At 33.1% G+C, this 17151-nt stretch overlaps 1 protein-coding gene across 2 annotated transcripts in view; it reads left to right on the top strand.

Moving 5' to 3' along the window:
- The window catches only part of GRID2 (glutamate ionotropic receptor delta type subunit 2), a 1468772-nt gene that overhangs the window by 1115078 nt on the left and 336543 nt on the right, over positions 1–17151 (top strand). For both annotated transcript variants that reach the window (XM_058721904.1, XM_058721905.1), the window contains exon 10: positions 12066–12263. In XM_058721904.1, the coding sequence (XP_058577887.1) occupies positions 12066–12263 (198 nt within the window). The remainder of the gene's footprint in view (positions 1–12065; positions 12264–17151) is intronic.

The raw sequence follows: 17151 nt of genomic DNA, 5'->3' as shown, positions 1-17151 counted from the left end.
ATGACAATAACAATACCAGAGTATTCCAAGGACTAAGTGAGATGATGAATATAAAGTGAAAAGGATATCGCAGGCCTCATGCAAGCTTTTTATTATTGTTGGTGTTTTTTATTTGCTTCTTCCCTTAGCCTGAAATATGCTTTGGGTTAAAAAAAAAAAAAATGCTTGGGCTCTGAACTTCCTTTATTCTACTAATTCTTTCTCATGTGTCTCAGACTAGTTCTGTCCCCACTCCATTTTTCATTCTCCAGCCACTAGGCTTCTATTTTGACTTCTCCAAAGAAACTACTTTCCAAAAATCATGATCTCCTACTTGACAAATGATGGACGTTTTCACATTTTATCTCTCTGTACCCATTACCTACATTAGAATCCATTGCCAACTTACTCCTTGAAACCCTGTCCTCTCTTGAGTCCTCTAGCAGTGTCTTTCCTGATTCTCTTCTGACCTCTCTATTCCTTCTATCTCCTTTGCTGAAGTCTCTTTTTCCAAAATTCCATTTCTGAATGTTTCTATACTTTCCCCCTTAATGACTTCATTTACTTTCTTCTTTTTTCTTTTAATTTTTTAAATGTTTATTTAGTTTTTGAATGAGAGAGAGACAGAGTGCAAGCAGGGGAGGGAAAAGAGAGAGGGAAAAACAGAATCTGAAGCAGGCTTCAGGCTGTAAGCTGTCAGCACAGAGCCCGATGCAGGGCTCGAACTCACAAACTGCGAGATCATGACCTGAGCTGAAGTCTGATGCTTAATCAACTGAGCCATCTAGGCTCTCCTTTATTTTTGAAAATTATAAACAAATTTTTATTCCCAACCCTGGCCTCTCCCTCATACTTTAGACTGATTCATCAAACAAATGTTAAAATAAGTATTATATATTCAATGATAAGTTAGAAAATGTGGAAAACAAAAATTAATAGCAAAATCATTCATAATTCCCCCATCAAAAACTTAACTAAATATTTTAGCGTTTTTTCACTTATGAGCTAAACAAAACTAAGTTACTTTACCCATAATAATGGAGATAATTATGATTCTAAACTCAGAGGACTATTGGGCATAAATATACAAATAGCACTTGAAAAGTGCCCAGCATATAATAAGTCATACACAGGTGTCTTCAGCTATTATTACTACTTATCATTATTTTTCAAACCACACACCACTATGGACTGAAAATTCATATGTTGAAACCAATCCCCCATGTGATGGTATTTTTAGCTGAGGCCTTTGAGAGTAATCTGGTCATGAGAGTGGAGCCCTCATAAGAAGAGACACAATAATGATCTCTCTGGTCTCTGCCAAGTGACATGGGGCAGCCAAGCCCCTCATTAGACATTGGATCTATTGGCACCTTGATCTTGGACTTCCTAGCCTCCAGAACTATGTGAAATAAGTATTTTTTAAGCCACTTGGTTCATGGTAATTTTTTATAATAACCTTAACTAAGACACACACATTCATGGATAGTTTTGTGCATTTTCTTCCTATTTAGCAATATATGAATGAATTTTTAATGTAAAGAAATAGCTTTTGTACAGCAGATGTGATCAATAGTTGTTTTTTTGTTTTTTGTTTTTTGTTTTTTTGTTTTTTGTTTTTTTTTTCCCCCCAGCTACCTGATGAATTATCTTTACATTTGCTTCAAACTTCCATTAACTTACCCAGGCTTGTATATAATTTCCAACATGTCAGCTGAAACTCAACATTTTTATTTCTCATTCACTGAAATGTATTGAATGCACATTAAAACAATGTCCTTAAAGTGATATCTTTAATCTATCTAAAACACTAACAAAAACAAACCAATCCCAAACTTAAAAATGTTATTCTTGGTTTAAGAAAATGACCTGTGGCCCAAGTCTGAGCAGATGGCACAGTACCAGGGCACTGAGACACTGGAGTTGATGACTGAATGTGCTGTGTAGTAGTTGATCATACAGATACACTTACAAAAAAAAAATCCATACTTTTTGAGCATTTAGTTTGTTTTCAAGCTCTCACTGGAGAAGTTTCAATGAACATTCTTTTAGATACATTCTAGTGTGTATTTATGATTACCCTCTTAGATGTAAAATTACCAGAAGAAATAATATAAAAATATGAAGGCATTTGCCTTCCTACTGTGAATTTGTTTGCTTGAAAAGCTGTTGCAATTTTCACTCACATAAGTGGTGTATAAGAAAGACTGTTTCTTCACATGCTTGTTGATAAACATTAACATTCTTTTTCATCTTTGCCAGTCTGATGAGCAATAAATAAAATAATTCAACTTATTTTAATTTGTATTTTTCAAAGGTGTGTTAAGAGAACAAAAATAAATAATTCATCCTCAGTGTTTGCTATTGGACTTTGTCCCTTTAAAATTTAATCTTTAAAGATTATGATGATTTTAACATTTGCAATTTCTTCCAATAAATATAATTTCCCTTTTAGCTGATTATATGAGTCACAATTATGCAGAAATAAAGAAAACACATATTTTAATTCTTCTATTAAATTTGAATGTGTATTAATTTTGTATTCAGTGTTGTAGGTTTTTACAAAATACTCTCTTTGGTTGGATGTTAGTTTATTGACTAAGTTTATTGACTAAGTTTATTGAAAGTTATAATTCCTTTAATAGAATTTGACACATACCCCAAATAAAAAACATTCATGGAGAGTCTCAGAAGTCCATACTCTTCTGAAGCCTGATGCCCCCATGAAGTATGGCATAGCTTTATAACACTGATGCCTGGTGCCCCCTAAGAAGTATGGCATAGCTTTATAACACTCACTTCTCACTAAATATCACATCTAGTATTTCAATGAATCCCATCAGCTCTACTTTTATGAGTTACCAGCAATCCAATTTCTTCTTATCAAATCCATTTTCCTACCAAGTTATGATCAGCTCACTTCTAGTTTACTGCAAAGGACTTGTAATTGATCTCCTAGCTTCTGTCCTGTTCCTTCCAATCTATTGTCAATAGTAACTGTCAAGTGTCTAGTAAAGTGTTAAACATATTAGATCATGTCCCTCCTCTGTTCAGAGCCTATTTGGCTGTCCATCTCAGTGGAAGTAACAGCTAAAGTCATTACAAGTTTAAAGGTCCTGTTTAAGCTCCACCTGACACATACCCATTACTGCTCAGACATATCCTATTTGATTCTAGTCCCGTAGGTTTCTGCCACATTAGTGTCCCTCCATCTCTCAAACATGTCAAAGAAACTCCTGCCTGACACCTTTGCACTTAGTCTATTTTCAGTCTGGTGCTCTTTCTACAGAGGCTCTTCCTAATTGAAGGCACTGCCTTTTCTCACATGCTCTTTGTTCTCATTATTTGTTTAATTTTTCCCTGCAGCACTTACCATCGTCTGACATAACATATATATTACTTATTTTTTGTCTTCTGTCCCTCCCATTGTAATGTAGGTCCAGAAGGGTAGAGATGTCTGTTTATTGTTTGCTTTATTCACTGTCATATTCCTAACATGTGCCCGGCATTAACACTCTTTTGAATGACTAAAAAAAAAAGAAAAAAAAATCTGAATTTCTGCTATTTTCCTGTAAGGAATATTACTTTGGATAGAAATACCATTAGTCATAAACATTCCAAGTTTAATTTTATATGACTTTCACTGTGTTCTGATATTTAATTAGTTTGTATTTATTAAATGTTTTTATATCCTGATGGAAATAAAATCTTATCATAAGGTTCTGCTGACATTTATTAACATTACTGTTCTTTGCAATATTTTGACATGAACACGATATATCAACCAGAAAGCTTATAAATATCATCATCGTTCTGAAGTCAAATGTTACCAAGTTCTTTAGTTTAATATTTTGTAGATGTCTTACATTTGGTGTAGCCACATGTAACTTGCAACTGCAATATGCTATGTCTCAAAACATGTTCTGGATACTTTTTCTTGGGATAACTGCACTTATGAAGTACTGTGTACCTAGTAAACTTTTAACAATATTTATAGAATAGAATTGACTCTCCCATGTGGCTGTGCACTTAGATTCACTTAGGTGTTAAATTTAGCAAAAATAATGAGGACTTGGACCAAGCAAACAAACAAAAAATATTATTCAGCAGTCATATTCAGAGAGCGAACTGAGAGTCTGGTATTTCTAAGCTTATATATGATAATCACATGGTCCATAAAATCTTAGTCTCCTAAAATGTATTTTCAAGTGCGTGCTAGGGAAAATCAATAAATGAGAACTAATGTACTTAGGATTGTTGTGATTGCCTATTGTCCTTGGTAACCTTGTATTCCCAGTTACAACATCCTATATTTCTTTCAGAGACTCATGAAAACAAAATGAACATTTTTTTGTTGTTGTTTTGCCACTCTCTAGTTAGCCTATAAGTCACTAAGATGTAACCATTTCATGATTTGAAAGCAATGTATAAAATCAAATATTTTATTTTTAAAATGAATTATTTCGCATACTGATAGCTTTATGTTCAATTCAAAGTATTTTTTTTTATTTAAATAACTGCCTACAAAATAGGAGTCAGAAATAATATTTAAGATATGGTTTTAGGAAGATAGAAGGGCTTTAAAATTTACTTTTATGATTTATAACTTGAACGCTGTGTGATAAAAATACTTAAACAAGGAGTTTGAAAGATACGCTTAGTGCAGTATTTTCTAAATATTTGCTCTTCAATAAAATCCTTTTGCAAAAGCCCCTTTTAAAACATTTTCGTTGCATATCCCTGTGACCTGCTTTTCTTCTCTCCAAGCAACTCAGACATTCTTTTCCTTACATCGCCTAGACTGTTTATTACTCTGCAGATATTCTGCATGTTTGTTTTACTACCCTGATATCTTAATATGTTTTTAATAACAAATTTCATACCATTAGCCTTTTTAACTTATAGAGTTTCAAATATTCATAAAAAAATAATAATTTGTGGGCACCTGGGTGGCTCAGACCACTAAGCATCCAACTCTCGATACAGACTCAGGTCATGATCTCACGGTTCATGAGGTCCAGCACTTCATTGGGCTCTGAGCTGACAGCACAGAGCCTGCTTGAGATTCTCTCTCCCTCTCTCTCTCTCAAAATAAATAAATACACTTTTAAAAAAATAATGATTTTTTTTTTTCCAAGGAGAATGGTGGTCATTAGTTTTGTATCCCTAAGCAAAATACAAGTTCACACTGTGCATAAAGACAACTCTTGTTTGCTTCAGCCAGGAGCATATTTTATGAGAGGAAAAAATTTAAACAGGCCATTAAGAAATGTTCTGATTCTATTTTTAATGTTTTTGAGCTATGCCTGTGAGCAGAATTACAAGGAATTTTCAGCGACTCAATCCTAGTTTCTCCATCCCGGCGTTCTGTGAAGCTGTGCGTACCAAAACCTCTAAACAGCTCTCAGTAAAGCCTTGGCAATAGAGCTTGTCACTTGTACCTATCAGAAATGTCAGATGCTTTTTGCCAACTCTATCACTAGCAAACAATATTGCATAGTTATTAAAATACGGGAATTAGCTACAAAATCTGCAAGTGGCAAACAGTGTTGTAAATCAACTAAGCAATTAGCATGAGATTTTTTAAGTGACTGAATACAAATTCAGAATTATGAAGTTATTATCTAATAACCCAACAAGTGATGTGAATAAATCCTTGCTAATATGGAAATTATCAAACCAATGAAATACTCTTTTCTACAAGCAGGTCTATGGGTCCTCATGCTAATGCAGTTAGATTGATAAACTACAGGCATTCTGTGAAAGCTTTGTTTATTCCAATTGCTGAGGATTCTGCTTAGAGAATCTGTCATCCAAATGATCAGCAAATCGAAATCTGCAATTTGTTTTCATTTAATAGACAGACAGGTTTTCACCAGCTTAAACTCAGTTCTATTAATACTCTTTGAAACTAATTGCTGGAAAATGAATTTTAAAGGCAGGCTTTTTATAATTTCTTCCCCCTCCCAACCTGCACTCCCCATCTGTATAATAGAAGACTCGAGGCCATCTGTATACACTTTGGAAATATATGTTAAATAGGCACAGGCTATAATCTCCTGTCATTCATCTGCATTGTTGCAAAGGACCCCTGGACCTTGCTTCTGCCACAATTCATCCTATACTCTGTTCTCAAAATTACTTTATGATTATGCTATTTCCCTTCCACAAAGCTCCAGTTCCTTGCCAAATAAAAGGCAGAAACCTGAATATGGCTTCAATGCCCTCCATTATCTGGTCTCACTTACCATACTTTTATTTTTGTTTATATGCAATGTAACACTCATACAGAAAAAAAAGCTCAAATCATGATTTAATGAATAATTAAGTAACAACCAGCAACCACTGTCTAGAACAAAAAATAGAATGTTCTCATTACTACAGGAGCCATCTTTCCTTGTGCATCTTTCTGATTATATCTTCCCCAACATCTCAGAGCTAACCACCCAAAGGTGATCACCTCCTTGGTTTTCTTCAGAGTATCTCCACCTGGGTGTGGATCCTTAAATATATAGTTAACTTTACCTTTTTATGGATGTTATAAAAATGGAATCAGACTGTTTTCTTCCAGTATTGTTTTTTTCACCCAATATTATTCTTTTAAAAGTCTGTTCATGTTACTGTGTTTCTTAAATTTTAAGCTGTTTAGTATTACATTGCATCCATATACCAAACTATATTTATCTTTTCCATATTGATGAACATTTGGATTTTTATTATTTCCAGATTTGGGCTATTACAAACAATGCTGCTATAAGCATTCTTGGGTATATATTTTGGTACCCAAAATTCTCTAAGTGTTCATACCCAAGAATTGAAATTGTTAGAACATTGCTGTACATGTCTTCATGGCTAGATAAATATTTCTGTAACATTCAAAAACAGGCAAAAGTAATTTGCCTATAAACATCTCCATTCTCTACCAAGCATGTCAAGATGTTTTCTAAAGTGTTGAACCAGGGCACCTGGGTGGCTCAATCAGTTAAGAGGCTGACTCTTGATTTCAGCTCAGGTCATGATCTTGCAGTTTGTGAGTTCAAGCCCCTCATTGGGCTCTGTGCTGACAGTGCAGAGCCTGCTTGGGATTCTCTTTCTCCCCCTCTCTGTCTGCCCCTCCCCTGCTTGTGCTCTTTCTTTCTCTCTCTCAAAATAAATAAATAAACTTTAAAAATTTAAAAATAAAGTGTTGAACCAATTTAAACATCCAGAAATAGTGAATGATAGCTCCTGTTTCTTCGTATCCTTAGCAGTATTTGGGATCATCAGACTACCTGTCTTTCTGCTTCTCATCTCTTTACTCTTGCTTTGGGATTTTCTAGTTGTTTATTCCTTTGCACCATGGGCATTTATTCTGAGCTATTACAGGTCACTAATTCTCTCTTTATCTGTTTCTAATCTGCTCATTAACTCAGTCATTAAATTCTTTGGATATTGTCTTTACCAATTCTTAAATTTCTCTTTAGTTCTTTCCAATTGTGTAATGACACTTCATATGGTTTCCAATTTCCTATCAATTTGCCCTATATTTCCTTAAACACAGTAACATAATTTTTACAGTATGCATCTGAAAATTTCAGTATCTGAGTCCTTGAATGATCTATTTCTGTTGTATACTATTTCTGCCAGTTCTATATATGAAATAGAATTTCATTTTACATGATATTTTTTACTTCTGTTTTGAATATTGTATTCAAGCAATTACTTGAAGGAATAATGTTAGACCAAAAATGATGATACTTCCTCTAGAGAGTATTGTGTTTTGGGTTTTTTTTTTCTCTGTCAAGCATCTGGAGTCTCTCCCAGTCTCACACCAGTTTAAATTGCATTAAAATGTGAGACAAATTATGGAGATCTACATTTTAATCTGTAGGTTGAAAATTTTGAACTCCAAAGATATAAAGTTGAAGTAAAATGATTTATGATGAATTTCTGTTCTGTAACCTACTGTGTGATCTTGAGACATTTTTCCTAATTTTTCTTATCTGTTAAAATAGTGTGTAAATGTTAACTCCCAAAATGGTGATTTAGTGACCTTTTTTTTTTATATATAGTTTCCATTGTGTTTCTCTGGTGCTTTGTGTGTACTAGTTATGATGTGTGTTGATTTTGTTTTGTTTTGTTTTGTTTTGTTTTGAGTATGTGGCTTTTCCAATAGTAAGTTATGAGTATTTTGAAAGTGGTGCTCATGACTTTTTACAATATTGACTATAGTGAGTACTATACTCACTATATTCAGTGTAGTACCTTGATGCTATAGCCACTCAATTCATGTTAAATAGATAAGTCAGTGAATGAATAAATATTGGAAATAGGTGCATAGATAAAAGAAATTCAGCCAGGATCAGTATTCTATTAGATTTCTATATCTGAGATCAGTATTTCTATTATATAGCCTAGACTTTCAATCTAATTTCTGTTGCTATGTTTACCTGTCCACTTTATTGACTGATTGTCCTCATAAAGCACAACTGGTCTGAGGTAGGATTTATAAATAATGATCTGAATCTGTAAAAGAGCTTAAAAACAAAGCTTGAAAACATCTATCTAGTAGAGAAGTGATAGGATGTAATAAAGGTTTATTTCAGTCATAAAATGTAAAAAGCATGTCCATTAATAATTCATCAACCTTCTTTAAAAGAGCCCTTAGTAAAACCATTTTTACTCTATACCTTTAATCAATTCTAGCTGATTTTGCCAGTATCAGACTTTGGCAGTAAAACTCTGAAAGGATCCATCTGCCTCGGGATTCACTTTCAATATTGAAATTAAAAATAATTTTGAGAGGAAAATTTAGCATATTAAGGAAATATAATTTAGCGTTTTAAACAATTTCTCTAAAGAGAGAGGAGTAAAAATGAAAAAAAAAAGGCAGCAAAATTTCATATCAAAGCATACATCAGAATAATATTTGTGCCACACAGATCATTTAGCTTTACAATATATTTAATTAATATTCTTAATTGTTTAACTATCACCTTGAAGAGGATATTCAGCTTTCTGGTAACTAAATTGCCGTTAAACTTTAGAAATATATTGGATTGTGAGGTCCATGGATAAATAGAGAATACATATGGTCTAAAATTATTGATAGAGGAATCAGTCAAGTAAGATCTTTTATGAACCATCTTTCCTTTTGTTTGTCAATGGATAGGTGTTTAAAATATAGACTAATTCTAATTCTAGAATTCTAGAATTTCCTAAGCGTATCTGCATTCTTCTGAATATAATCTTCCTTTTTTTTTTTTTTTTTTTTTGCATTTATTTAATTCGTTCTGATCCTGACTTCATGGCCTACTTCAGACTCTTTACACACTGCATAGTCATTGGCTATGTTTATATTTTGTCCATACAACTGAATGGACAGTAGCAAATTCTGACAGTTATCTGAAAGATTAGTATACATTTTAAAATGTAGAAATATTTAGATCATCAAGATGTTCTGTATTTTACATATAATTTGAAAGGATTGATTGCTTACCTTTTTCTTATTTGAGATATCATTTAGATTAAACAAATCAGTATTATTAGAAATTATTATTCATTCTCAAAACCTCTCTTCTACTGATCTATCAATTTGTCAATGTTCATTAGCATCAAGTACTTCTCTAATGGAAAAACAATCAGGAGCTTACTAATTAAAAAAAAATTGAAATTTCTTTTTTCTCACATTCTGGAGTCCTAGAGAGTTAGAGTCTGGTATTGCGTTTCACATGTGAAGAACATAGACTTCTGCCTTGTTTCTCTACTAGGTGTGCTGTAAACAGTTATCAGAGTCCTAGTCATTATGTGTTCATTCCAGCTGGGAAGAACAATGTACAAAGTATCTGCTTACATTGCATTGGCCAGAATTAGTCACATGGTCTCACCTTGCCTAAAAGAACTGTGGATTGTCTTTAGTCTCAGATGCTAAAAATAAAAATACATAAATACATAAATATATGGATACACACACACACATATGCATATACATGTACATAATTAGTGAGAAAGAGAACAGCTCCTGGAGAACAAATAGCAGTCACCTCCTTTACTTATTTACTGATTTATTTTAGTCTAAGGTAAGATAAAAACAGTTGACCAAGACCAAATTTTTTTAAAAAGAGAAAACTTCAGTAATTTAGAAAACCACGATTTAAAAAACATTGCAAATACAACAATATCAACACAGTTGTGGGTGAGCATTGAACTTTGAACTGATTCTCTGGAGATCCAAAGTGAAATAGGATACCAAAAGAATTAGATACCTTATTTTAATTATTTAGAAAGGGTATTACTGAAGCAAAATGAAGCTCTCTTGGCTCTAAACAATCCAAAAATTAATATCATGGTAATTTTTAGAGGAAAACTGAATGTTATGGTGGACAAATTCCTATAATAGATGTAGTGACTCTATAAGCACTTACTTAGTGTCTTTGACTGAAAGCCAAAGTAAATGTATTATTGTACATCTCAGTGAAGTCTCATCTGCGAGTCCCTAAGGAAGGATGATCCGAGGATAAAATCTTTAGGTTTTCTGGCTTAGACCCAGGATAGATAGATTTTAACCTGCCAGGAGGGCTAGATATATATCTATCTATGTATATAGGTAGATATAGATAGATATAGATATAGATGATATAGATATAGATATAAACATTGGGGTACAAGTGCCCCTATGCATCAGTACTCCTGTATCCCTTGGATAAATTCCTAGCACTGCCAAATTATGGAAAGAGCCTAAATGTCCATCAACTGATGAATGGATAAAGAAATTGTGGTTTATATACACAATGGAATACTACGTGGCAATGAGAAAAAATGAAATATGGCCTTTTGTAGCAACGTGGATGGAACTGGAGAGTGTGATGCTAAGTGAAATAAACCATACAGAGAAAGACAGATACCATATGGTTTCACTCTTATGTGGATCCTGAGAAACGTAACAGAAACCCATGGGGGAGGGGAAGGGGAAAAAAAAAAAAAAAAGAGGTTAGAGTGGGAGAGAGCCAAAGCATAAGAGACTGTTAAAAACTGAGAACAAACTGAGGGTTGATGGGGGGTGGGAGGGAGGGCAGGGTGGGTGATGGGTATTGAGGAGGGCACCTTTTGGGATGAGCACTGGGTGTTGTATGGAAACCAATTTGACAGTAAATTTCATATATTAAAAAATAAATAAATAAATAAATAAATAAAAAATAAATCAAGCAGAAAAAAAAAGATATAGATATAGATATAGATGATATAGATATAGATATAGATATAGATAGATGATATAGATATAGATATAGATATAGATGTATGGATGGTTATCTGTAAATATTACTGTTCTAAAAGGTTTTTGAACAAGTTTAGGAAATTAAGGAATAAGTTATCTGATTTTCTATAGTCTGCCAGCATGTTTCAAAACAACGGAGTTCTCTTAACACCAGGTGTTCTGAAAAGTGAAAGGAGTCTATTTGTTAAATGTAAGAGGACACAAACACAGAATGATAAAAGAGGTAGAAGCAGAAACCAATTTGCTAAATTTGCTAAATTACACAATTTACCAAAAACTTAGGTGAATTTCTCATAGCAATAGTAGAGAAGCTATTTTTGCAATGAAATGTGTTTGTACTTCAAAATTACTTATCAAGAAACTCCCAGTAAATGTTATGTTATAAATTTTAGTTAAATTATATGTTCTTAGAATTTTTTGTTCTTTTCAGAGAGTTTATGTAGATTATATCTGTTAAAATATTATTTAACATATTTTTGGCATATATAGATAATAAATGCTTCAGGATACAATAAACTTAGAGTTTCTTGAACCTTACATTGGTCTTAAGATGGCAAGAAAAATGAATTCATAGCCCCTGAAGTTTTAGAGTTACTTTCATCTAATTTTTATACGGTAGTAATTAAATGAGAGATGAAAAGAAATTCAGTGATAAAACATTGTTCAATAGTGTGATACATTAATAACACATAAGTTATATTGCTAAGTTAATTCTCTCAAAGTTCAAAGGCAATTTTTAAGCTGTTTCTAAGCAAAACTCTTTGAAGACTTAATTTTTGCTTTTAGGGAGCCCTATAGATTGACATCAAGGATTTCTCTTATTTCCATGTAGGAAGAACCTTTTGTAATGGTCTCTGAAAATGTCTTGGGTAAGCCGAAGAAATACCAGGGCTTCTCCATTGATGTTTTGGATGCCTTATCTAACTACCTGGGTTTTAACTATGAAATTTATGTTGCACCGGATCACAAGTATGGAAGCCCACAAGAAGATGGGACATGGAATGGCTTGGTAGGAGAACTGGTCTTTAAGGTAAGCATTTATCTATCTATTGTCTATCTATCTCCTATCTAAAGATTGAACTATAACTTTTAGAAGCTAATTTCATGTAAAATAAGTGCAAGTCAAAACATTAAGTGGTGATGTTGAACGCAAAAGTCAGCAAAAGTTTCAGCCAGTACTATTTTCTGAACTTTGTGTAAAGAAAAATTGATGACAAAATAAAGCTAATTTTTAAAGTATTTCTTATAATAGAAAAGTATCTAGAACAAGGCTTCACCTTTGCCAAACTTGCACTCTAAACATTTGTATGTATCCTTACTGATATATTTATCCTTGTTCTTTTATTTTTCAAAGAGGTACTTAAATTTCTCTATTTGCTTATCTCTATTTCTGTCAGTTTTTGCTTCATTTTTTTGAATCTCTGTTATTAGGTGCACACATGTTTGTAATTGTTATGTCTTCTTGACAAATTTTTGAATAGTCGGGTTCAGGTTTATTATTCACTAGGTGATTTATATATGTCTCGTTTTCCTCTCTGTTCTTTCTTTTTTTGCCCCTCCTTGTGTTAATTGAATATTTTTTTTTATTTGACTTAGTTTCCTCTTTTGACTTTGTACTATATCTCTTTGTATTTCTGTTTTTGTGGTTAGTATAGAGATTATAATATGCATTCTTAACTTACCACGTTCTATCTAGTTTAATATCATTCACATTTTTAAAAAGGTATAAACTTGTAGCAATATAATTTCATTTATACCACCCTATCTTTTATGCTATTTTGGTCATATTAGCTACTGTGGTCAGAACTCCACAGTGAAATGTAATATTTTTTTATTTAAACAATCAGTTGTCTTATATAGATATAAAGAGAAAAAAGTTTTCTGGTATTTAACTACTTATCCACTATTTCTAAGGTTATTTATTTCTACTTATCTGAGCTCCTATCTGAAATCATTTACTTCAGAAGAACTTCCTTTGGAATGTCTTGAAGTTCAGTCCAAGTGGCTCTCAACTTTTTTAACCTTAAAATGTCTTTATTGCCCTCAGTTTTGAATGATACTCATATATACAAAACTCTGAGTTGACAATTTTTCTTAATTTTCATCATTTTAAAGATGTCTTCCTATAATCTTTTGTCATATGCTGTTTCTGATGAGAAGTTAGACATCATTTGTACTTTTGTTCCTTTTTTTAGTGTGGGGTGGCTTTTTTTTTACAATTTTTTTTTTCATTTTTGATGTTTTGATGTTTAACTATGATATGCCTGGATGTGGTTTTCTTTGTATGTATTCTCCTAGGGATTCACTAAACTCCAGGATATGTTTCACAAAATCTAATAAATGTTGGCAATTATTTCTATAATTATTTTTCTACCCTTTTCCCTTTCTTCAGTCTCTTTTTAAGGCTCAGAAAATATTCGAGTTAGACTTCTTAATATTGTCTCTAGGTCACTGAAATCTTATTTAATTTCTTAAAATATTTTTACTCTCTGACTTTTACATTTTTACTCTCTGACTTTTACATTGTTTTGATCTGCTTTCAAGTTGACTGATTCTTTCTTCTACAATCTCCAATTTCTGCTAAGTCCATGTAATAAGTTTATTTTAGATAGCTTATTTTTCAGTTCTAGAATTTCAGGTTTTAAAAAATAATTTCCATTTCTCTTCTGAAATTCCACACCTTTTTATCATTCTGATTATCTTGTAAGTCCTTCATCATGTTCACAATAGCTGCTTTAACATCCTTGTCTGCTACAATTTCAACATCTTTTCCATCTCCAGATAGGTCTGTGTTGACTGCTTTTGCTGTTAACTACAGTTTTCTAGTTCTCCACATTTTTGTTTTTTCACATTTGATTGGGTACTGAGCATTGTGGTTGATACATTATTAAGACTTGAGATTATGTCTCTGAGGTTGCATGCTCTGAAGAGGATTGACTTTGTTTTATTAGGCAATTATTGGTTTCCCCTGAACTTGTTGAGGTTTGGTTTTACATGCTGTTAAGTCAGGTCTTTTTTATATTAGTTTTTAGGGAAAAGCCATTGGTTTTAGCAATCCTTCTATTCCTAAGCATAGCCTTCTGGAGTTTTTACAAAAACTCTGTGGCTCTCATCAAATCCTTGTGACTTAGAGGGACTCAAAATTTAATCTCTATCGTCCTTGCCGTAGGCAGTAATTATAATCTTTTGTTCCTTTAGTCTTCTGGTTGTTAATTTCTGCTGATTTTTTAAAAAGTCATTCTCCTACATGTGCAGTTTAAGAGTCAGCCGAAGACTTGAGAGAGGCTTACTCACAAATTTTTGGCCCATTCTTCCATGGGTCTCTCCTCTCTGTGATTTCTGTTTTAATGTCTGGCCACTCTGGCTACATCAAACTCCATCTTCCGACATATGATGCTTATAGGGCTCTGACTTTCTGTTTGTGCTCTAGTTACCCCTTATCACCTAAACTGAGGTGGGTCTTGAATGAATAAGCCATATGAAAATGGTTCTCTCCTAATGTAGTTACCATTTTTCAGGGGTCAGATACCCTTCAGTTTCTTCCTGCTTTTGGTTGATCTCCAGTCCTTTCAACTAGTGTGTTTTTAAATTTGATACAGAGTTTATCATTGTAATTCTTTGTTGGGTTAATCCAGGAAAACTATCTCATCATTGCCAGAACTGGAATTATTTCTGAAATACATTAAAGTATTCAGAAAGCTAAAGGAACTGAATAAGTTGTTCCCAAGAAATGGGAAAGAGAAAAAATAAAAGGTTTTGAAGACAGTGGTAGGAAAAATAATAAAGCTGTTTTTATAGCCATTAAAACTTTACTGAGTTTGGTTTATTTATTAAACGAATTACACATGGACTTACTTGAAAAAAATTAGTATCAATATTTTCAATAGGAAAGGGGGAATGATCAATTCTCATTCCTCTTATTAAAACCATGATAATTTATCTTGTATTCCTACATTAAAAACCCACAAACCCCATATTCTACCTTTGTATTTCTGAGAGGTCCTGCCTGATCTGAACCCAGATGAGCAATTATGTTAAAACGAAGGACAAAGAAAAGCAAAGACATTATAAAAATTGCTTTATAGGGATTACAGATAAAATTCTTAATGCTAACAAACTTCATTTGCTAAATGCAAGTTAATGATAAATAAGCATTAGAATTAGTCTAATGTTGTTGATGCTGACTTTAGGCTTGTGGGCTTGCTCCTAAATTTAGTTAAATTTTTGAGACTTGCTTTTTTCACTTTTGTGTGAAGAATACAAGAATGTTACTGCAAAGACTACTTACAACTATAACTTTTACAAAAACATTTTAAGAATTTATTATATAAGAACCACACATAAGCACTAGTATGCTAGTCTTCATAAGCATTTAATTTAATTGTTTTCATATTTACATGTAAGAGCATGCCATTATTGTAGGATAACGTAAAGTTCAGTGCCGTCCTTTTATAAAGCAAAACTTTAGGCTTAAAGAAGGTAACTGATGAATGACTTTTAGCCCCCCCCAAATTATAACTCTGTTCATTGCAACTAGAGTTTTATTTTATCCAAGGAGATATTTAGTCATTCTGACTAGGCTTTGAGAAATACTTAGGTAGTTTTCAGATGTAGAAGAATAAGCCAACATAAAAGTTTGCTGGAATAGGCAAAGATAGGAGGAAAATCGAGAAAATGTGGTGTCATGAAAGCAAAGGGAAGATAACATTTTAAGAAGAAAAGCATCTGACTTCGGCTCAGGTCATGATGTCACTCAGGTCATGATTTCACGGTTCATGAGTTCAAGCCCAGCATCAGGCTCTGTGCTGACAGCTCAGAACCTGGAGCCTGCTTCAGATTCTGTGTGGCCCTCCCCCAGATTCTCTCTCAGCCCCTCCCCCACTCACACTCTGTTTCTCCCTCTCTCTCAAAAATGAACTTAAAATTTTAATAAACAAAAAAGAAGGAAAGGAGAGTCAACATTAAAATATGACTTTGGGGCGCCTGGGTGGCGCAGTCGGTTAAGCGTCCGATTTCAGCCATGTCACGATCTCGCGGTCCGTGAGTTCGAGCCCCGCGTCAGGCTCTGGGCTGATGGCGCCCCGCGTCAGGCTCTGGGCTGATGGCTCGGAGCCTGGAGCCTGTTTCCGATTCTGTGTCTCCCTCTCTCTCTGCCCCTCCCCCGTTCATGCTCTGTCTCTCTCTGTCCCAAAAATAAATAAAAAAATGTTGAAAAAAAAAAATTAAAAAAAAAAATAATAAAATAAAATAAAATATGACTGCTAACATATTGAGGGTACATAACATTTTCCTTAACTTTATTCTATTATTGATAGAAATGTAAATTCTAATCTCCAAAAAATAAACCTGTGAATTCAATTATATGAATGATAATATAGTAAAATATCATAAGGTAATTTAGGTAATCCAATAAGATTCATCATATCGAAATTTTCATAGACTTATTTACCCCTGTAAAGTAAAATAACACCATTGAAATGGCATAATAACATTATGACAGACTTCCAAAAAAAAAAAACAAAAACAACATTGCTTTACTGTTATATATTTTCTGCTAGTGTAGACATTTTTCATGAATAAGTATATTTTAAATAACAGTAAATACAGTTGACCCTTAAACAACATGGGTTAAACTACATGGGTCCACTTAACTGACTAACTTCCTGAGAGAAAACCAAAATTAAAAGAATGTTTCTAGGAGTCTGTTATGATGATTATGGACAGACCATCACATTAAAAAAGAGTCAAAGAAGAAACATGGAAAGTTTCCAAGTTTATTTGATTTTTCCAAGGGTGGCACTCATGAGTCAGAGTTGGGTTGATCTCATATATTAAAAGGTCTTTCCATTAAAACCAGAAGTCAGGCACTCAGTTACATACATACTTTTAAGAGAGGAAAATGCAGCCAGAGAGAGCAA

Source organism: Neofelis nebulosa, chromosome 3 (assembly GCF_028018385.1).
Source record: "Neofelis nebulosa isolate mNeoNeb1 chromosome 3, mNeoNeb1.pri, whole genome shotgun sequence".
Lineage (NCBI taxonomy): Eukaryota > Metazoa > Chordata > Mammalia > Carnivora > Felidae > Neofelis > Neofelis nebulosa.
Note: the sequence above shows the minus strand (reverse complement) of the source record. Positions and strands in the feature narration are given on the sequence as shown.